This window comes from Numida meleagris, unplaced genomic scaffold (assembly GCF_002078875.1).
Source record: "Numida meleagris isolate 19003 breed g44 Domestic line unplaced genomic scaffold, NumMel1.0 unplaced_Scaffold119, whole genome shotgun sequence".
NCBI lineage: Eukaryota > Metazoa > Chordata > Aves > Galliformes > Numididae > Numida > Numida meleagris.
Genome location: NW_018362987.1, coordinates 1,900,003 through 1,919,145, shown reverse-complemented (window position 1 = coordinate 1,919,145; position 19,143 = coordinate 1,900,003). Strand labels below are relative to the sequence as shown.

The following is a 19,143-nucleotide window of genomic DNA, read 5'->3' as shown; positions in this document are numbered from 1 at the left end:
TGCTGCGGCATCGCTCTTAGTGGTTGTCTGCCGGCGGGGGCGGTGGGTTTGTGACATCATCAATGGGCGCCACGAGGTCTGGCTCCGCTTCCCTGCTCCCGCCCCGCGCTGGGGCGCGCGGAGGAGGAGAGGGGCGGGGCGTTGTGGCCGTTGGGCCTGGGTTGCTGGGTGGGCGCGGAGTATAGCGTCTCCGGGCTGTCCGGAGCGCGGCGGGGTGGACCTGCCAGGTGAGAGCTGGTGTGGAGGTGCGCGCGTCCCGGGTTCTTTGTAGGAGGGATTCGTGAGGTGGGGACGGGTCAGGCCTGTGCGGCGCCGAGCTGGGATGCGTGAGTGCTCCGGTGCAAAGGCCGAGGGTTTCCCTCGCATTGGGAAGGGAGCCTCCTCCCGCCCTCCTTCAGGAGTTTGTCTCTCAGGTGCTGCGAGAATGACGATGACCCAGGCCGGAGCGATGGTGGCGGCCGCCACGGGAGTCCTCGTCTTCTTCCTGTATGCCTCCATCCACAGGGTTGAGGAGGGGCACCTGGCCGTGTACTACAGGTAGCGTTCCTACTGGAAGGCCTCTGCAGGCTGAGGTTCACAGCCCTCATAGTGCCCTGGGAGGGGATTGCTGTCTGCTGATTTTTCCTCAGGGTTTTTGCTGAGGTGGGCTGGCTGAGTTATTTTTGCTTTCCTGCATCTGTAAGGCACGGTTCTGTACAGAGCCACCAGACTTCTCGGTCTTTCTGATCCTTTAGCTGCTTTTCCTACCTCTGTACAAGGTAGCTTTTCTGCTCATGATTGGGATCTAAAAGCATGAAGCCTGTACCTTTGGTCCTGCCTACAGCCTTGTTGTCTTCACCTGAGTGCTGTTGGCCTGTCCCAGGACAGCTGTGCACCTGCCTGGCCCAGTGGCAGCAGGAGCTTGCAGCTGCCCTGGACAACCTGTATAGAAAGAGGTTGTTGCTGGATGCTTCCTCTTCAAATTTTAATGAAGGAATGGAGAAATTCAGCCTCAACCTTTCCAAGCTTTTTTTCTGCCAGCCTTTCTGAATCTTTGGGTCACTTCTGCCATTTAACATCTTTTCTACCCTTTACATTCCGTATTATAGGCCAATCCCTTTGTGCTGCTTTTTCCTTTAATTATGAGTGTGTTGAACAGTGTGGGCCTCGGCAGGATGCTGAGCATTGATTGCTCAGAGCTCTCCTCTGTCTCCAACTTACAACCAGCTGTCTGACCACACAAGGGACTGCAAATTGTCAGAATCACCAGCTGCTAGATTTTTCTATGACTGCTAGTCAGCAGCTTAGAGGAGAAAAATCTGTGTTTTGTGGGCTCTCTGCAGTGTTGCAGTGATGGAAGAATTTAACAATGTCTGCCATCTCTAGAAGTTAATTTCTCAACACTGTTAAGTTGCAATAGGCAAGTGTCTTATTTAGAGTCAGCCATTTTATAGGGAAATCGTGCTGTTCAGGCGGTTCAGTTTACATTCACCAGATTGCTCCTTGGCACTGTGCTGTATAAAGTTACAGACCTGAAGTGACTCTTTGCAGCAAACGTGGAGCAGGTGAATTGTGTAATTCACACTAACACAGCTGTGACTCCTGGCATTTTGAATGTATTCTCTCAAAGCCAGCATGTAGTATTTTCCATTTGCTTGAATGTTTTCTTTCTCTCTTTCTCACTCTTTCTCTTTCTCTCCTAGGGGAGGTGCATTGCTTACTAGTCCAGGTGGACCAGGCTACCACATCATGTTGCCCTTCATCACCACGTTCAAATCTGTGCAGGTCAGTGTCTCCTAACTGCTGCTGTTTGCAAAATGTCAGCATTTGTTGGGCCTTTGGTTGCTTTGCTGCGTGAGAATCTGCACAGCTTCTTTTGGAGCAGGAGATGCCTCACTCCAGGGGATGGTCTGTTTGTGGCCAGATTCCCAGGAAAGCTGCAGGAAGTAAGAGTAGGGAAATAAGCACAGCTGCCATTGTCTCTCCCAGAAGGCAGTTAGAACAAAGTCCATCTCCCACTTGCACCTACAACTATCACAAGGGAGGCAGAGGACTCAGTTTAGTTCTGTGTGCCTCTGTTACGGTTGTGAGGGACTGAACACAGCACAATCTGCCTGGAGAATGGTGTGTGTTTCTGAGCACTGGTTATCTTTTAATTTCAGACCACATTGCAGACTGATGAAGTGAAAAATGTGCCTTGTGGGACTAGGTATGTTTTTTCATTGTATTTCTTCTGGTGATGAGTAGGTGTGTTCTCTTGCATAGTTTGCAATAATTGTTCATAGTGATGTGATGCAGAGGCTGAAAAGCAAAAGCATAAAATTAGTTCCAAACATAAACGCATTAATTCCACTTAGAAATCAAGCAGGAGGTATGGGATTGAGTGCTCTTGCTTTTGCTGGAATTGATGTTTGCATTTACAGTGATGACCTCCTGACTTTCCTTGTTTTCTTCCTTGTGTTAGTCTGCTCACCCATTTCTCTGCTTTAGTCTGTCTTTTGCTCCGTATTTCTTGCCAGAAGCTTGTGGCGAATATAAGTGTTGATTCCAGCAGTTGGGAAAAGTAAACGGTGAACAGATGTTCTCCCAGATGTCCTCTCCCTCCTGATGGGGAGATGACTTGTTTAAAAAACTGCTCAAGAAGATAAGTTTCCTGGAATAATTGGGGCATTTCCTGGAATCAGCATTTCACCTGACATAGGGACTCTGAGCGTGACAGAATAAAGCAGCAGCCTAGCAGGAGTGGCTCTTGTCTGCTTCATAAATAAGTTGATTCTTACATAGTTTAAGCAAGCAGAGTAAGAATAGGAGAGCTTCTGGCTGAGTTGGGTTGCACATCCTATTCTCTTGATTCATTCACAAGGTAAAGAGATCACTGAATCTGCTCCATCAGGATCAGTGAGAAGTGATTCTTTCTGTGTTTTAACTGGAAGGTACTTGCAATGTTTCTGTTTAGAAAAACAACAGAACGCTATCAGTATGACTTGAATGGTGATCCACAGCAACCCTTTTGAAATTCAAAGTTGAGCACTGCTGGTGATATTAATAAAGCAGAGTTAATTTTGATCTATTTTGGCCTTTGTTAAAATGAGTTCTTAGAATTATTCCTATAGCAAGTCATGAGGCATCTCTGGAGCTTAAATATTAACGTAAAAATCTTGTGATACCTAGCAGGTTTTGGTTTTAGATCTAAAGCCTCTTTCAGGAGTGTTCATAAGTAATTCTGGTGTTCAAAGGTGTTACTACTAGAACAGTTTTCTGCATTTTCTTTAATGCCTTTGAACTTGCAGCATATGGAATCAAATTCTGAAGTTGCTCTATGCCAAAACTGAATCCAGGTTTCCCTAATAAAGTATTAGGAAAAAATTAGTGAAACAATGTTTCAGAAGTAATGAATTTATTCAAATCTGAAATTTCACTGTCCAGGTTCAAAGTTTGTCATAAGAATAGATCTGAATGCTTAAAGTACTTTAATTGTGTATTGAACCATCAGACTGCAAAGGCTGATCTTTCTCTTCCACTTTATTCCTCTTCTCTGTATTCTCATATGTTAGGAAGTTTTCAAATGGCTGTGTGGGTGTCCCATCCCCCATTTCTGCCTTGCATGTCCCACTCATGTGTGACAGTGTTAAATGGATATGTTAAATAGAGATTTTAAAACGCTTTGGCACCAGGTATGTGTTTTTCATAAAACAGCTGTCATCCCAAAGACTAAAACTATTTCATTGCAGCCGGTAGAACATCTATTTGCTGTAAGCCATGAAGAAAATCAATTATGTGATTACCTCTAATGTTTGAGATTTCTGACTTTCCCTGACAAGATAACGTATGCTCAGTTTCTTGGGAAGTTCAGCAGTTCCCTAATGGCAAGTCTGTTCATCTCTGAAAGCTGATGATCAAGGAGACCTCACAAAACTAGTTGTAGAAGAGCAAGGTATTCTGAAGAACTGACTTGAATGATACTTCACTGACTGTGTTAATTATGCAATACAATAAGCAGATTGAAATTATTCTAGTACCAATATTGCACAAGAAAATTGGGAGAGTAGCTTTTTTTCTAACAAACTTAATTGGAAAGACTCATGCTAAATTTTGTACAGATTTTACCATGTTAAGGAACAGTAAATAGCCAGGATGCTAAGTGTTGATGTTGCCCTAGTATTAGACGTTTATTTGCAAAGGTGTGAGTCTTGGGCTGTGCTGAGGATCCCTGACAGGAAGACCAACGCAGTGCTAGAGGAATGCAGCTCTGGTACTGATCCCTGTTACTGGTCACATGGAAAAATGTATTGCACAGATCATGAGTGGATGTGTTAGGTTAGTCGCTGTGTCTCTAAACAGACTAGGTATAAGCTTTAAGCCTAGTTTTGATACGCTCTGGTTTGGGGTCTAGCAATGCGTATTGAAGGTTTGCTTTTTTTGCAGCCTCTTCTATGGCAACATCTTTGAGTTCTTCCCTTGTCTTCTCTTGGCCAGGCATTAGCCCAAATCCTGAAGTGTGAGTCTTTTCTAAGTGCTGCTGAAATGCCTGCTGGTCTATGTCTGTCTCCTGTAGCATCCCTGTGTGTTTTCATTTTGTCGATAAAACTAGGGACAGCGCTGATGTGAGGACCTTAGGGCATGTTCCAGCCCAACGTATTCTATCAGGACATCATGGCAGAGGTCACTAATTCAAGTGTGAGAAAGGCTGTGGAAACTGCAGTGGAGAGGCGTAATCGCTGGAGATCTCCCTGTGGGGAGCTATGCAGTGAGAGTCAAACTGCACTGCATCTGACAAGAAGACTGCTTTTGTAAATGGGGGTGTTTGAAGTGTTAGTGAACTGCTGAAATGGAAAGAGCTTTGTCTGAGCTGGCATTAAAGCTGTAGGTGCCAAAGTGAAGTGGCTAGATGATCATCTCAATTCAGCACACAGCGCTTTGCCAAAATAACTGCCCAAAAACTGCCCAGGACAGTTCTGCTTCTGATATCCCCATAAAATTGATACACACAAAGGACCCCAGTATTAAGATACATGCAGCATTGCTCTTGCAGGAGATTCTGGTATAAGAAACCCTTGCTCTGTGTTTAACTTCTTCTACAGGATATCTAGATGATACGGGATGGTATCTGGGTTTCCTTGTGCTGGTGGAAGTATTATAAGGTGACTAGAACAAATCAGTGGGATGAAAGCATGTTCAGAAAATTCTGAGGAATGCTATTGGAAGTTGCTTGGAATGAGAAATAGTCATTTTATCAAGCATAGAGGGACAGAGTGCAGAACAAGCGTGGTGGAGAAAAGTGTACATGCCATTCATAGAATCGTCGAATGGCTTGAGTTGGAAGGGACCCCAAGGATCATCAAGTTCCAACTCCCCAGCCACAGTTAGGACCACCAGTGTCCAGATCTGGTACTAGATAGGTTGTCCAGAGCCCCATCCAACCTGGTCTTGAACACCTCCAGGGATGGAGCATCCACAGCCTTTATGGGCAGCCTGTTCCAGCACCACACCACTCTCCCTGTAAAGAACTTCCCCCTAATGTCTAATCAAAACCTTCTCTCCTTGAGCTTAAAAACAGTTCCCCCTTGTCCTATCACTATCTACCCGAGTAAAAAAGTTGATTCCCCTCCTGTTTATAATCCTTTTAAATACTGGAAAACTGCGATGAGGTCTCCCCACAGCCTTCTGTTCTCCAGATTGAACAAGCCCAGCTCCTTCAGCGTATCTTCATATAAGAGGTGCACTAGCCTTCTGAGCATCTTTGTATCACAGAATCATTTGTAGCCCTCCTCCAGACCCTCTCCAACAGCTCCACATCTTTCCTATGTTGGGTGCCCCAGGTCTGGACAAAATACTCCAAATGGGGCCTCATGAGGGCAGAGTCTAGAGGGACAATCACCTCCCTGTCCCTGCTGGCCACCCATCTTTTGATGGAGCCCAGGATACCATTTGATTTCCGAGCAGCAAGAGCACACTGCTGGCTCATGTTCAGTTTTTCATCCACCAGGACCCCAGTTTCTTCTCTGCAGGGCTACTCTAAAGGAGTTCATCTCCCAGTCTGTAAACATATCTGGGATTACTCTGACCCAAGTGCAGAACCTTGCTCTTTGCTGTGCTTAACTTCATGAGGTTCACACAGGCCCACCTTTTTAATTTGTCAAGGTCCTTCTGGATGGCATCCCTTCCTTCGAATGTGTAAACCATGCCACTCAGCTTGATGTCATCAGCAAACTTGCTGAGGGTGCACTTGAGCCCATCATTGATGAAGATGTTGAAGAGCACCAATCCCAAGACAGACCTGTGGAGGACACTGCTCATCACCGCGCAGTACCTGGACATAGTGCCATTCACCACAACGCTCTATGACCTTCAGTCCAGTTCATTATCCACCAAATAGTCCACTCCTCAAATCCATATCTCTCCAATTTAGAGATAAGTATGTGGTGGGTGACCATGTCAAAGGCCTTACACGAGTCCAGGTAGATAACATCGATCACCTTCCCTCTGTCCACTGATGCTGTCACTCCATCATAGAATGCCACCATAGTGGTCAGGCATGACCTTCCATTGGTAGAACCACACTGGCTGTCTCAGATCACCTGCTCATCCCTCATGTGCCTTAACACATCTTCTGGGAGGATCTGTTTCATGATCTTCCTAGGCTCAGAAGTGAGGCTCAACAGCCTGTAGTTCCCTGGCTCCTCCTTCCTCCCTTTCTTGTAAATGGTAGTGATGTTTCCTTTTTTCCAGTTCACGGGGACTTCGCCCAACAGTCACAGCTTTTCAAATATGATGGAGGGCAGCTCAGCAATCACATCAGCCAGCTCCTTTAGGACCCTGGGATGCATGTCATCCAGCTGCATAGACTTGTATACATTCAATCTCATGAGGCAGTCAGACTTGCTCTGCTCTTACAATGGGGGTGTGGGATTTACTCCCTCAGTTCCCACCTAGAGGCTCAGGGATGCAAACTTCAGGGATGTGAGAAATACAAGAATCCTGGCTGTCAGTGAAGGCCGAGGCAAAAAAAAAAAAAAAAAAAAACCCTCAACCTTCTCCATATCTGTCATAGCCAGCTCTCCTTTCTCATTTACCAAAGGAGGTATGCTCTCTTTGGCCTGCCTCTTCTGACCAATGTACCTATAGAATCCTTCTTGTTGTTTTTAACATCTCTTGCCAAGTTCATTTCTATCTGCACCTTGGCTTTCCTAATCTCCTCTCTGCAAGTCTGGACAGCATCCCTGTATTCTCCCCAGGTGACATGCCCTTATTTCCGCAGCTGGTACAATCCCTTCTTTTCCCTCAGCCTGACCAGCAGGTCCTGACCAGGTCCTTGCCAAGCCATGCCACTTTCCTGCCTCCCTGCCCGCTTTCTTATTCTGAGGGACAGAGAGCTCTTGTGCTCTCAGAAAGGCATCCTTAAAGAGTTGCCAGCTTTCCACCGCTCCTCTGTCACTAAGGACAGCTTCCCAGGAGATCTCATCCAGGAATTCCTTAAACAGCCTGAAGTTCACTCTCCCAGAGTTCAGGGTCCTGACCCCGCTCATTGCCAGGCCCACGTTCCTTGAGCTCACAAACTCAACCAGGACATGGTTGCTGCCTAGGCTGCCTCCAGTCTTAACGCCTTTAACGATCTCCTCTGCATTGGTGAGCACCAGATCCACCAGCACTTCACCTCTGGTCAGTCCATCCAATTCTTGAACCAGAAAGTTACCATCCATGGACTCCAGGAATCTCCTGGATCTCTTGAAGTTCACTGTGTGGTTTTCCCAGCAGATATCTGGGTGGTTGAAATCCCCTGTCAAGACAAGTGCCTGCAAGCAGGACATCTCCTGCAGCTGAAGGAAGGAGGCCTCATCAGCAGGCTGCTCCTGATCAGGTGGCCTGTAGTAGACACCTACCACCAGGTGCCCTTCAGTAGTCTTATGCCTCACTCTAACTCAGGCTTTCAACCTGCTCCTCACCATTTCTCAGAGGGAGCTCCTCACAGTCTACCCACTCTTTAACATAGAGGGCAACTCCCCCACCCTTCCTACCTAGCCCGTCCCTTCTAAAAAGGTGATACCCCTCTATGGTGGGATTCCAGTTATGGGAATCATCCCACCACATTTCCATGATAGCAACAAAATCGTAGTTTTCCAAGCACATCACGGTTTCCAGCTCCTCCTGCTTATTTCCTACACTGCATGCACTGGTGTAAAGGCACTTCAATTGGGCTTTCTGCTGACACACCACCTTTCTAGAGGAGCCCTCCCTCAAACCTCTGGGAGGAAAATGAAATTTTCCCCTACTGCATCCTCGAGGAACATGAGAAGGTTTCAGACAGGGGGTCGGCAACATTACCTCCTCTGAGGAGTCCCAGCAAGATCCTACAGGGCAGTTCAGAGGTTTTTTCCCCGCAATCTCCTGGTATGATAGCAGCCCCCAGCTTTTCCTTATCCCATTGCACTCAGCTCTCTTCCCCCATCAGATCTAGTATAAAGCCCCAGCTCCACCCTATCAAGTCTTACTGTATCCCCTTCCTACCTAGTTTAAAGCCTCTCAGTGAGCTCCACCAGCACTTGGGCTAGGATCTGTTTCCCTCTTGGAGGCAGGTGACACCCATCAGCAGCCATTAGACCAGGTGCCATTACAGCTGCTCGTACAACCTGATGCATCTGTCTTATTTTTAAATAATAATAATGGTTCATAAGAGAGAGTCAGTAGGAATGACTGTGGCCTAGAAAGACAGCTTGAGTGAAAAAGATTAATACACTCAAGAGCATTACCACACCAGGAAATAAGTCTTTTCAGCCACAAATATCTTTTCAGCTGGCTTTTACCTCCCACTAGACAAGTTCAGTCCATCACCAACTACTTCAGCTTGTAGTTTACTATGAAGCATACTGGTTTGTGGAGCTGAGCACAGAAACCATTCCCTGGGTCAGTCTGCCCACTGCCTCTCATTGGCCTGCCTGGCAGGGCCCAATCAGTGGGAAGTCTGCAGGGCCTGGGCACTCTGCAGTGCTTGGGCAGGAAGGACGGCCTCCAGGCTTCTTCATAACAGCATATGTGACACAGGGATGCAGAGGATGTGAATTAAGATCTGTTATATGCTTTTTTTCTTCATTTCTAACAGTGACCTCATCAAGTAACTGTTGGAGTTAGTAAATGCATAAATTTAAACCAGTGGCTTTTCTATTTAAAATTTATTTGCTGTCTAGAAGAGCTGCAGTCTGTAGACAGAGGCTGCCCTACTGCTTCCAGCAGTTGTTATCTGCTGGCCTTGTTGCCTTGCCTTCGTTGAGCTGGACTCCAGCTTTTGGTAATTGTGGCTGCATTCCTGTCTGAAGATGTTTCCCTTTTGTTGGCTGAGTAGGAGATAACAAAGTTAAGTGAAAATTGCTTTACAGGCTTGCTAGGACAGGCTTTTGGTTTATGCAGAGAGAAGGACCAGTCTGTACAGAAATGGGGTTTACTGACATCTGATTGCAAAATGCTCAAAAGGTTAGAATTGTCTGGGTAAAAATTAACTGCAAATCTCTAACAGAATTTACTGAAAGAGTAAGAAGAACAACATGGCTTTAAATGCAGACCAGTATTAACAATTTCAGTAAAAATCATTAACTCTCTTTTTTGCTTCCAGTGGCGGTGTTATGATCTACATTGACCGAATAGAAGTTGTGAATAAATTGGCACCACATGCAGGTATATCCTGTTCTGTCTCAACAAGCAGCACTGTGGCTGCCTTCACTCACCCTCTGGCAGCTCTGTCTTGGTTTGTAACACCTTCCATTTTCTGTGGCTTGTTGCCTTTATGGTTCCCAGCACTTAGATTTATGCCTGTGCCTGCAAGCCTTTGACAGCCACAAATTTGCAGAGATGAAATTAAGTTCTAGGACTGCTTCTCCCCTGAAGGATTTGACATGTTAGGCTGCTTGTGGCAAGTGCTCAGGCAGTCCTCTTTCTTGGAGCTGAAGGGAGGCAGACCTATGAAACTCAGTATATATAGCAAAGAGCCCAGGTACTTGCCAGCTCAGCTGATGGGAAAGTTACAAAGGCAAGGTCCGTGTGGGAGCCTCTTACTTTCTTATTTCATCAGCTGCCAAACCAAAGATGCAGACAGCTTTTTTTTTCAGCAGCATAGCTTAATGCAAAACTCTTGTGTTTCTGACGCATTGTGTTATAATCATTGTTCGTGTTGTAGAGTGGATATGATGCTTTTTTTTTTTTTTTACTTTGTATAGCATCTGATCCTACACATGCAAGACCTGGATGGGTTTTACTGTTTCATTTGGTTATGCAGATCATAAACAAGGAGCATGCAGTATGTCTTATTGTAGTGACTGAGCTCTTTGAAGTAATGTAACCAGGCAGCACTGGTGGAGGGAATCTCTGCAGATTTCTCCTTTGACATCTGCTCACAGCAGGCATGTTGCTAACAGTTGTCAGGGCAGCTGGGGCTGTGTCCAACCAAGTCCTGAAATGTGCCGAGGATGGAGATCCCCCACCTCTCTGGTGCCTTGTCCTAGTGCTGCACTGCTTTCCCAGTGTACCAAGCTGTCACTTTGAGGCAGAGGCATTCCAGAAAACAGTTCATGTCAACAGAGGATCACTGGATGCAGTGCTGTTGGTGAGCTATAATAATTATTGTATTTCCTCAGTGTACGATATTGTGAGAAATTACACTGCAGACTATGACAAGACCTTGATCTTCAATAAAATTCACCATGAGTTGAATCAGTTCTGCAGTGCCCATACTCTCCAGGAGGTTTACATCGAGCTGTTTGGTAAGTGGATGACAGCTGCATGCACCCACCAAGTTCCATGTAGTCTTCCTGTTTTGTGAGACACATTACAGTAGACTCCTGCAAGCAAGCAGCTTCTGTACTGAAGTTGCAGTCTAGAAGCCAGCTCCTTAAATATTTGTGCGCTGCTTCCCTTGGAACTTTACTCTGTAATGATTCAGAATTCTTTGTCATACCACATCTACATGTGGGGATTTGATTTCAGTCCTTTTCCACTCAGGGCTGGATTCTGGACACAGAGAGTGTGTTCTCTGCTGTTGTGCACAGAGTCATGCTTGTTGCCTTCACTGTGATATGTCTTATTCTGTTTGTTCTGTTGCTGAATTAACTTCTTTGCTAACAGTCAGAAGGAAACTTTTAAAGCGAATGGCTGGGCTGGAACGGACATGCTTGCAGTTCATTGCACTGCTCTAGTTTCTTCACTAGGAGGTATCACCCGTTCAGGAGTTAGCAAATTCAATGTTCTGCTCCTTGGAGTGGGTACATACCTGCGTCTCCAAAGGTGTAACATCATCTTGTTCTTTCTTGGTTGTCAGAGCAGGAGAAAATGGATTTATTATTTTGGAAGGAAAAAGCTGCCAGACTTCTAATGTTAAGAAGCAGTAAATCTTCGAATGCTGCACTCAGACTTGCAAAATATAAATAGTCAGAGAGGTGTATCTTGATAATACCTGCAATTTAATCCCTTTGTAACTGTCTGTCTTAGTGGAAAGACCTTCCTGGAGCTTGGAAGTAACAAAATACGTTTTTTCAGTAGCACGTATTGGATTCTGTAGGTCCCTTGAGAGCTAAGGCAGAGCTCGCTGCAAACAGTGAGATTGACATGGCTCTGGCTAGGGAAGGACAGGCTTCTGCTGCAGGTACTTGCATACGTTTCCTTGCTGAGACAGTGAGATCCATATGCCCTCAGCTCTGGTGCCATGACTTTGTCAGTAGTTGAACTTTTCCAGAGGCACTGTCATGTAGTTCTTATGGCTCTATCCTTGGGAATATTTTCCAGGGGTATAAAAAAGGAAGCAATGTACTGAATGATCTCAAAAAGTCTTTTTATCTTACACCATAGAGATTCCTCTTCAAAGCTAGCTGAATCACTGTCACACAGTAGGAGAAATGGTGACAAAAGATATGTGATCTCTCTCTTGTCCTCCACAGATCAGATAGATGAGAATCTGAAGTTGGCCCTGCAAAAAGATCTCAATGTCATGGCACCAGGTCTTACCATCCAGGTAGGTTTATTGCTCAATAAAATATTTTTTTTTTCACCTCTAATTCACCCATCTTCCAATGGGCCAGTGAGATTTCTTGCTTCTGTTTTCCACTTAAGGTGAAATAGTTGTGCCTTGAGGTGAGGCTTGTCAGCTGAAAACTGTCCATCTGACAGTTACCACTTCTAAATGCTGTTTTTATGTTGAGGAAGATGTACAGGACAGAGAAATGACCTTTTTGGCCATAGACATGCAGGGATTGGATTTAATTCACAAAGAGCAAGAAAATGTTTTCCTTCAAACTACATTTGGCACCCCTGCATAGCTCCAGCGTGCCAGTGTAGTTTCTACACGTATTGAAGAAGAAAAGAGTTCTTCATCTTTTCTGTGCTTGTACCAAGGACTGGGAAAGCCTTTACATCCTTTGTGAGTTTCTGCTTACCTTTACTGTTAGAAAATTATGTTTAATCTTAGCCATGCTGTGGGACCTGCTGGTTTGTTGTCATGTTGAATTTCAGGGCAGCCATCTGGGAAGACCTTAGGCTTGCAAGGGCTAAAATGGAAATCTCTGGAAACTTCCACTGTAGGGGAGAGTTGTTCTGAATCTGTTTTGCCATTCCTTTTGCCACATTTAGCTGGACTGTCTGACTGCATGTGGGGAGAGAAAGCCTCCCTTTGACAGCGCGTGAAGTGCTACAGTAAATACTGTATTCCTCTCCATGGCTTATTTGTACTATAGGCTGCTCTGTTTTGACAAGAGTCAACCACAGGTAGTGTCTTACAAAAAAAAAAAAAAAAGATGACATGGCTCAGGACTTCCCAGGACTCAAGTTAAATTTGCACTGTACGTTGCACACAAGTTTCCAGTGGAAGAGCATCATCAGTCAAAATTATCATTGTAACATATAAGCTCTTTCTAATCTTAGAGTGGAAGAAAAGCTCACCGCTCTTTGCTAGGAAATGGTAATGACAGAGCTAAATCTGATCTGTGATGTAAACTGTCCTTTCTCAATTCACCATGCCCAGTCTTTGCAGCTGGTCAAAAGCTGAAGGATATTCTGCCTGCTTCAGCCCTGTCTTAGCTCACAGGACCAGCAGTTTGAAGACGCCCCATAACTTGTGAGGGAAGTGGTTCATTTCTAGTCCTTAAGAGACAATGTGATCATCTCTTCCTGTGTATGTTGCTTCATTTTAAATCAGAGCTGTGCCCTTGTCTCTGGTAAAACTGCGCAGTTTATTGGTAGCTCTTACACTGTGTTCCCCACATTGCACCCAATATCCTGATACAGCTTCATCAGGTGCAGATAGAGGGGAATTCATGTTGACTTTGCCCTGCTGCTGAGCTTTTGCCAGAGCAGCCCATGGTGGGGTGCTGGTCTTCACTGTCAGAGAGTAGAAGTGCTGTTATACCAGCAGCTTGTCTTCCAAGCCAGTCCTTCAGGATCCTTTTTTGCAAAGCTCTTGCTCAGCCTCTTAGTTTCAACCTGTACCAGTGCCTTAATATTTGAATATTAACAGTGTTGCTGATGCACAGTAATGCTTCTGTGTATTAGATACAAGCAGATTTTACCTTCAAGTAGTTAAAGTCTAAGCTAGAGGAAATTTTCCAAGATCAGACTGTTTTATCAGACTACAGAGGAATCTTTGCCCATGTTTGAAAAGCCACACTTCTGGAGACTGATCTTTGTGGTGGTGGTATTATGGAGATAGAAAGAATATATCCCTGTGCACCTTGCTGTGGCTGGGAGTTGCTTTGAGGAGAGCGTTCTGCATGCAGAACCTCGCCAGAGACTTGGCTTTGTTCCTGGCAGGAGCTTAGAAAACCCTTTCAGTGAAGGTCTGATTCTGATCTGATGCCATTCTGATCCCATAAATCCACTTGCTCTGCTCGTTCAAGAGGAGCGGTAGTTGTTCCTAAGTGTCCTGCTCTGATGCCAGGCTGACTCTTCTTTCCAGGCATGGTGTCAGCCGTTTTACTGCCATGGACTCTCTTAATCCACATCTCCCAAAATGTAGTCATTAGCCAGGTGATGCACACAGGCTGGTGATCAGAACTGCCTTTCAAATCACTCTTGGTGATCAGCAGCTGCATGCAGCAGTTGTGTCCAGCTGCCACACATGTCCTGCTGCTCTCCTCTGTCTTGGCTGCAGTTTCTTGTTGCATGGTAGCTTTTGCAAGCTTTTCTCCTAGAAAAAGAATTCCTGAGCTTGTAACATTCCCTCTGCTTGCAGTTTTACTCCTGCTTTTTAATTTATTTGTGTTGGTGAGCTTCTTTCTTGAGCATTACTTTGGAATCTGTTGTCTGGTGTTGCTTAAGGAGTCATTCCATCTTTGGGCTGGAGAACTAAACTTCTAACCATGCTGATGAACTTCTTTAGAAGTCTTTTTCGCAGCCCTTGCTTGATCACTTTTCTGGAGTTTTCTTAAAAACTCCAGAGATAGGAAGTACAAATGTAAAGTGCATTTGTGAAAGTGACTGTTGCTCAGCTGTGTGGCACAAGAGGACTGGAAACTGCTATGCGTGGTCTTGGATTAATATGAAGATATCCAGTTTCACAACGACATATCTTAGCTATGCAGATTTCATCAAAATGTTTCATCTAAAATGCACTCGCTTTTTTTTCCTATAGGCTGTGCGTGTTACAAAACCCAAAATCCCTGAAGCCATCCGAAGAAATTTTGAACTAATGTGAGTAGCAGCATCTAAAACTACACAAATTGGTTCTGAGGGTTCAGCATGAGCATAATGCTGTTAGAAAACTCTTACCTTGTGCTCAGATGATAAGTAGACTCTGCTTGTGCTTTTGCACATTTCCTTCAACCTGCTGGCAATAAGTGTGCTCACACAGGACTAGCTGTCACTGCTGCAAGGGAATGTTGCTAACATCTGGTCAGCATCTTTTCCTCCAGTTCTCTTGCGCCCTTGTTTGCAGAACTGTTCTTTTTCCATGAGATTGTTTCTTGTCCTGCAGGGAGGCTGAGAAGACCAAGCTCCTCATTGCAGCCCAGAAGCAGAAGGTAGTAGAGAAGGAGGCAGAGACGGACCGGAAGAAAGCACTCATTGGTATGTCAGCATACTTGGGCTAGAGACAGTTTCCATTCCAGAATCCCATGGGAAACCAGTTACAAGACAATGTCTTGATGGAAGCTGTGCCAGCAGTCAGTGGGAGATGTAGAGAACAAGTTTTGGTGCTGCTGTACCTACCTCCCAAAGCAGCAGAGCAGTGAGCGCCTCTGTCCTACAGCAGAGCTGCAGTAGAGAAGGTCAAGAGGTAACATCTCTGCCAGCAAAACTGGTTGGGCTTTAAGCTTAAATGCCCTTGGGTAAGAGGAGTCACACTTGCAAAAGGAATATCGACCAGTTCTGCTCTAGAAGCACCAGGACTGTTTTCTTTCGTGGAGCACAAGCTGGCACTGAGCTGTATAGGACCATAGGATCTGAGCAGAAAGGGAGGCAGCAGAGGCAAAACACTTTTGTGTCTGTGACAAAGGCTGGGGTCAGATTGCTGATTCTCAGGCCTTGCAAAGCATATGTCTGAGATGAGCCTGTTGTGATTGCAGAGGCGGAGAAGGCTGCTCAGGTGGCCAGGATTCACTATCAACAGAAGATTATGGAGAAGGAAACAGAGAAGCGAATTTCTGAGATTGAAGGTAACCATGGTGCTAGTGTGCTGCTGGAGTTATCTTCCAGCTAAGAGTGGTGGCAGGTCAAGAAACCTCAGAACCAAACTCACAGGTAGTACTGCTCTACTAAAATAACAGAGGCCGCAGTTGCACAAGATTACCTCTCCAAGGGGCCAAAAAGTGCAGGTCCCTGGCCAGCCAGGTTGTGTCACAAGGTCAGATTGTTCCACACAACAGGCTCACATTCTCACTGTGTTGTGCTTGTTCACTTGCTGATGCTTCTTTTCCTGTGTTAGATGCTGCATTCCTAGCAAGAGAAAAGGCAAAGGCAGATGCAGAGTACTACGCTGCTCAGAAGCTGGCTGACTCCAACAAGGTGAGCACTTCAAAGCTGGTCAGAAGGTGACTTGCTTAATCTTTTCCACTGCACCACTAGAGATTAGTAGGCATGTGAACAGCACTGAGAAAACACTTGATTAAGCAGCCTACATGTCAATTTCTAAGAAGTGGCTACCTGAGTTGAAATCTGACAACACAGAAACTTGTCTCTTAAGTCTCTCTTTTCTCTTTTTGTAGCTGAAACTTACCCCGGAGTATCTGGAACTCATGAAATACCAGGCAATAGCTGCAAACAGCAGGCTGTATTTTGGTGACAGCATCCCCAGTGTGTTTCTGGATTCTTGTGCCTTCCAGCAAGCTGATCTGAGGACTGCCCGAGAAACCAGCCTTTCTCCTCAGGAATTCCAGGAGAGCCCTGCAGACAGCCACTTCAAAACAAAGGGAAATACTGGCTGACAGAGGTGAAAAGGAACCCATTGTAGCTCAGCAGCTCTCCCAGCTGTGAATGGGGATGTTGCCCCATGTTGATGGGGCAGATGCAGCATGTGCGTGGGCTCCTTGCCTATAGTTGGCAGCTTGGTTGGCAGTTGGCTGATTTTTCTTCTAGCAATGAATTGCAAGCACTCTGCTTCTCCTGAATCTTCCCTAGTAAATTGGTGCTTCCAAATGAGGGAATATCCTGTACTAACAAACCTATACTGGAATATTAAAGGACAGACACTAGGAAAGCCTTCCACAGTAGGTGCAATTAGTTAGCAAGCATTATCCTTGAAGTAGGAGTTGTGGCTTTTGAGTGGTGTGTGGCTGCACACTGTTTCCCACTGCTCCTGGCTGAGGCCAAGCAAAGAGTTTGCCTTCGTCTTGCTTGATACAGCTTTGCTTTGTGGATTCCATGTTTCTGTCGATGTGATGTAACTCTCTTCAAGGATTCTGTGTTGGTCAGCAGGGGCTCCTGATCCTCCTCTGGAAGAGACCCAGCAAGGAGTTTGGTGTGGTATAGATGATTTAAATAGGATCTGCATAGCCATAAGCTTTTCCTTTCCTGTAGGCAGTAGAACTAGATAATGACTCAGAGGAAGCAGTCTCAAACAGATTTCTGTAACACCCCAACTCCAAGCAAGAGCCCTGTGTTGGGTGCCTGTGGCTGGCTGCAGCTTGCTTTGCCTGGATGACTGGGTCTTGTGTTGCACTGTAAGCCAGAATTCAGAGTGCATTGGAAAACGTCAGTTCAGCAGCTTGGGAAGAGGGGGTCCAGCGCTGTGAAATCTGTGCTAAGACTGCTGCATCCCTCTAGGTCTTTCACCATGGAAAGGGTGCTGAATTTCCACTGCTTTGCCCTGCTGCAAAGTGGAGAGAGAACAAAGAGCAATGAGAGATGCAAGACATCCTTGGGGCAGAGGGCAGGAGTCATTGTGTTATCCTGCTCCTCAAACATTCTGTTAAGGACCACAGTGAGGCAAAGAATCAGTGCCTGATGTAGCCTGCCCAAGCCCAGTGCTGCCATGTGCTTGCCATCCTGCTTTTGCAGTTTCCTCTGCTGTGCCACAGATCCAAGTTTTGATTCCTCAGCTGCAAAGCCAGGGAGACATCACAATTTCCAGTGATGCAGCAAAGGTGAATTTGTTCATATAATCTGCTTTCCTCTTCTAATATCATGCTCTCCTTTGCCCATTTTTTCTGGGTTCTGTTTTTTGTGTTCTGTGACAATCTCAGAAGATGCTGGCAAGGACCTGGGCCTGAAAACCATGCCCCAGCTTGCATTGCTGCAGTAATGCCTGCCTCTTAACCTGCTTCAGAGCTTGGCTCTCTTCTTTGTACTTTGGATACCCAGATGTTCATCCTGCTTCCCTGTCCCTGGCACCATCTTCCCTTATGGCAAGGGGAAGAACTTGCTTAGTTTTTGCCTTGGTGGAGCATTCAAACCAAAATGAATGGCTGGAACTTCACATCTGCTAATGATTTCCCAGTCACTGTGTGCACATCAGTCCTATTTTCCCTATCCTGCATGGCATGTTTGACTTATAGGTCTGCGGTGTCTCTTTTTGAGGAAGTTCAGTAACATACGGTGCCTTACTCTTTCTCAGCTCCTGCCTGGCTGCTTCTCCTCTATCACTGGGGGAGAGCAGGGGTGTTTTGACCCTTTCCTTCCTCCGGCTGTCTGCAAACTCCAGTGCCCAGATGGCAGCATGTTTTGTAGTTGTGGTGATTAAAATGCTTCCTGGAAGTATTCCTGGGTTTACAGGATCCCTTTTTTCCTGTGGGAAGGGCTGTGAGGAGCAAGTGGAGCCACATCCTTGGCCACCTAGCTCTCCTTGCTGTTGCTGGTTTGCAGCACTCACTTTACAGCAGGAACACAGCCTCTCCTTGTCCCACTAGCAGCCATTTGGGTTGACTTCTGAGACAAATGCAAGCTTTTTGAGAACGGAAGCACTTGGTGGTGTTACAGACTCGCCTAGGGCAGGGCATCACCATGTGCTGGCATCAGGCCATAGGTAGATTATGCCAATCTGGAGATGCCAAGGAGCAGGGGCAGCAAGGAATCTCAAGAAGTAATACCAAGGCAGCACATAACAGGACCCTATGGGGGGAGAAGGAAAGGTGCTGCAGGAAGTCTTGAGCCTTGGCCCTAGGCAGCATTGTCAACCCATCTCCTGCTGCTGCCCAGGTGGAGACTGTCACCTTGGCTAAACATCATCCTGAGGTCTGAAGTCCTGCAGCAGTGTTTGCGTGGGGCTTGGTGCCATGTGCAGGAATTTTTCCCATCCTCATCTGCTTGCCATGCTGTCACTCCCAGCATCCTGAGCAGATGTGAGGAGTGAGGTGCTGCCTGTCTGCAGCTGGTAGCCTTGCCCTTGGCTCCTGGTCAGGGCTACAAGAGCAGAGGGAGTGTGGACGTAATGGGGAACGTGGGTTTGAACTTGTTTTGCTCCATTCTCTCTGCGTACTCTTGTGACTAGAGGGGTTTGCTACTGGATCAGCAGCACCTTTTTAAAGGAAACATGATGCATATGTTCAAGTTTACATGCACAGTGTTGTGTTATTTTGATAAAAACAGAATAAAACTATTTTGGTACCATTTCCTTGGCGGCTTTGCATGTCTTATGGCTGGTGTCGCTGTCTCTTGCACCACAGTAGCACTGCCTCCAGTTGCATATCTACCCATTCTGCTCTCAGTGGACTCAGTTTTACAGCATGGGTGTTTTTTTCCCATCTTCCTCATACCCATGTT

General features: G+C 45.9%; 1 protein-coding gene across 3 annotated transcripts; it reads left to right on the top strand.

Annotated features, from left to right (window-relative positions):
* The first annotated feature begins 71 nt into the window (after positions 1 to 71).
* ERLIN1 (ER lipid raft associated 1) lies at positions 72 to 18,994 on the top strand. Of its 3 annotated transcripts, XM_021381858.1 has the most exons (12): positions 73 to 227; positions 414 to 537; positions 1,683 to 1,764; positions 2,142 to 2,188; positions 9,584 to 9,645; positions 10,602 to 10,727; positions 11,898 to 11,971; positions 14,582 to 14,640; positions 14,924 to 15,015; positions 15,513 to 15,602; positions 15,872 to 15,951; positions 16,152 to 18,994. In XM_021381858.1, exons 2-12 carry the CDS (start codon positions 425 to 427, stop codon positions 16,368 to 16,370), a joined length of 1,044 nt encoding a protein of 347 aa, XP_021237533.1. In that variant the 5' UTR covers positions 73 to 227; positions 414 to 424; the 3' UTR covers positions 16,371 to 18,994. The 3 variants fall into 3 exon arrangements, 2 of the variants coding, with proteins under 2 accessions (XP_021237534.1, XP_021237533.1); XM_021381859.1 differs by lacking the exon at positions 2,142 to 2,188 and having other exon boundaries at positions 72 to 227; XR_002433752.1 differs by lacking the exons at positions 11,898 to 11,971; positions 15,872 to 15,951; positions 16,152 to 18,994 and having other exon boundaries at positions 72 to 227; positions 15,513 to 15,562.
* Positions 18,995 to 19,143: the final 149 nt, after the last annotated feature.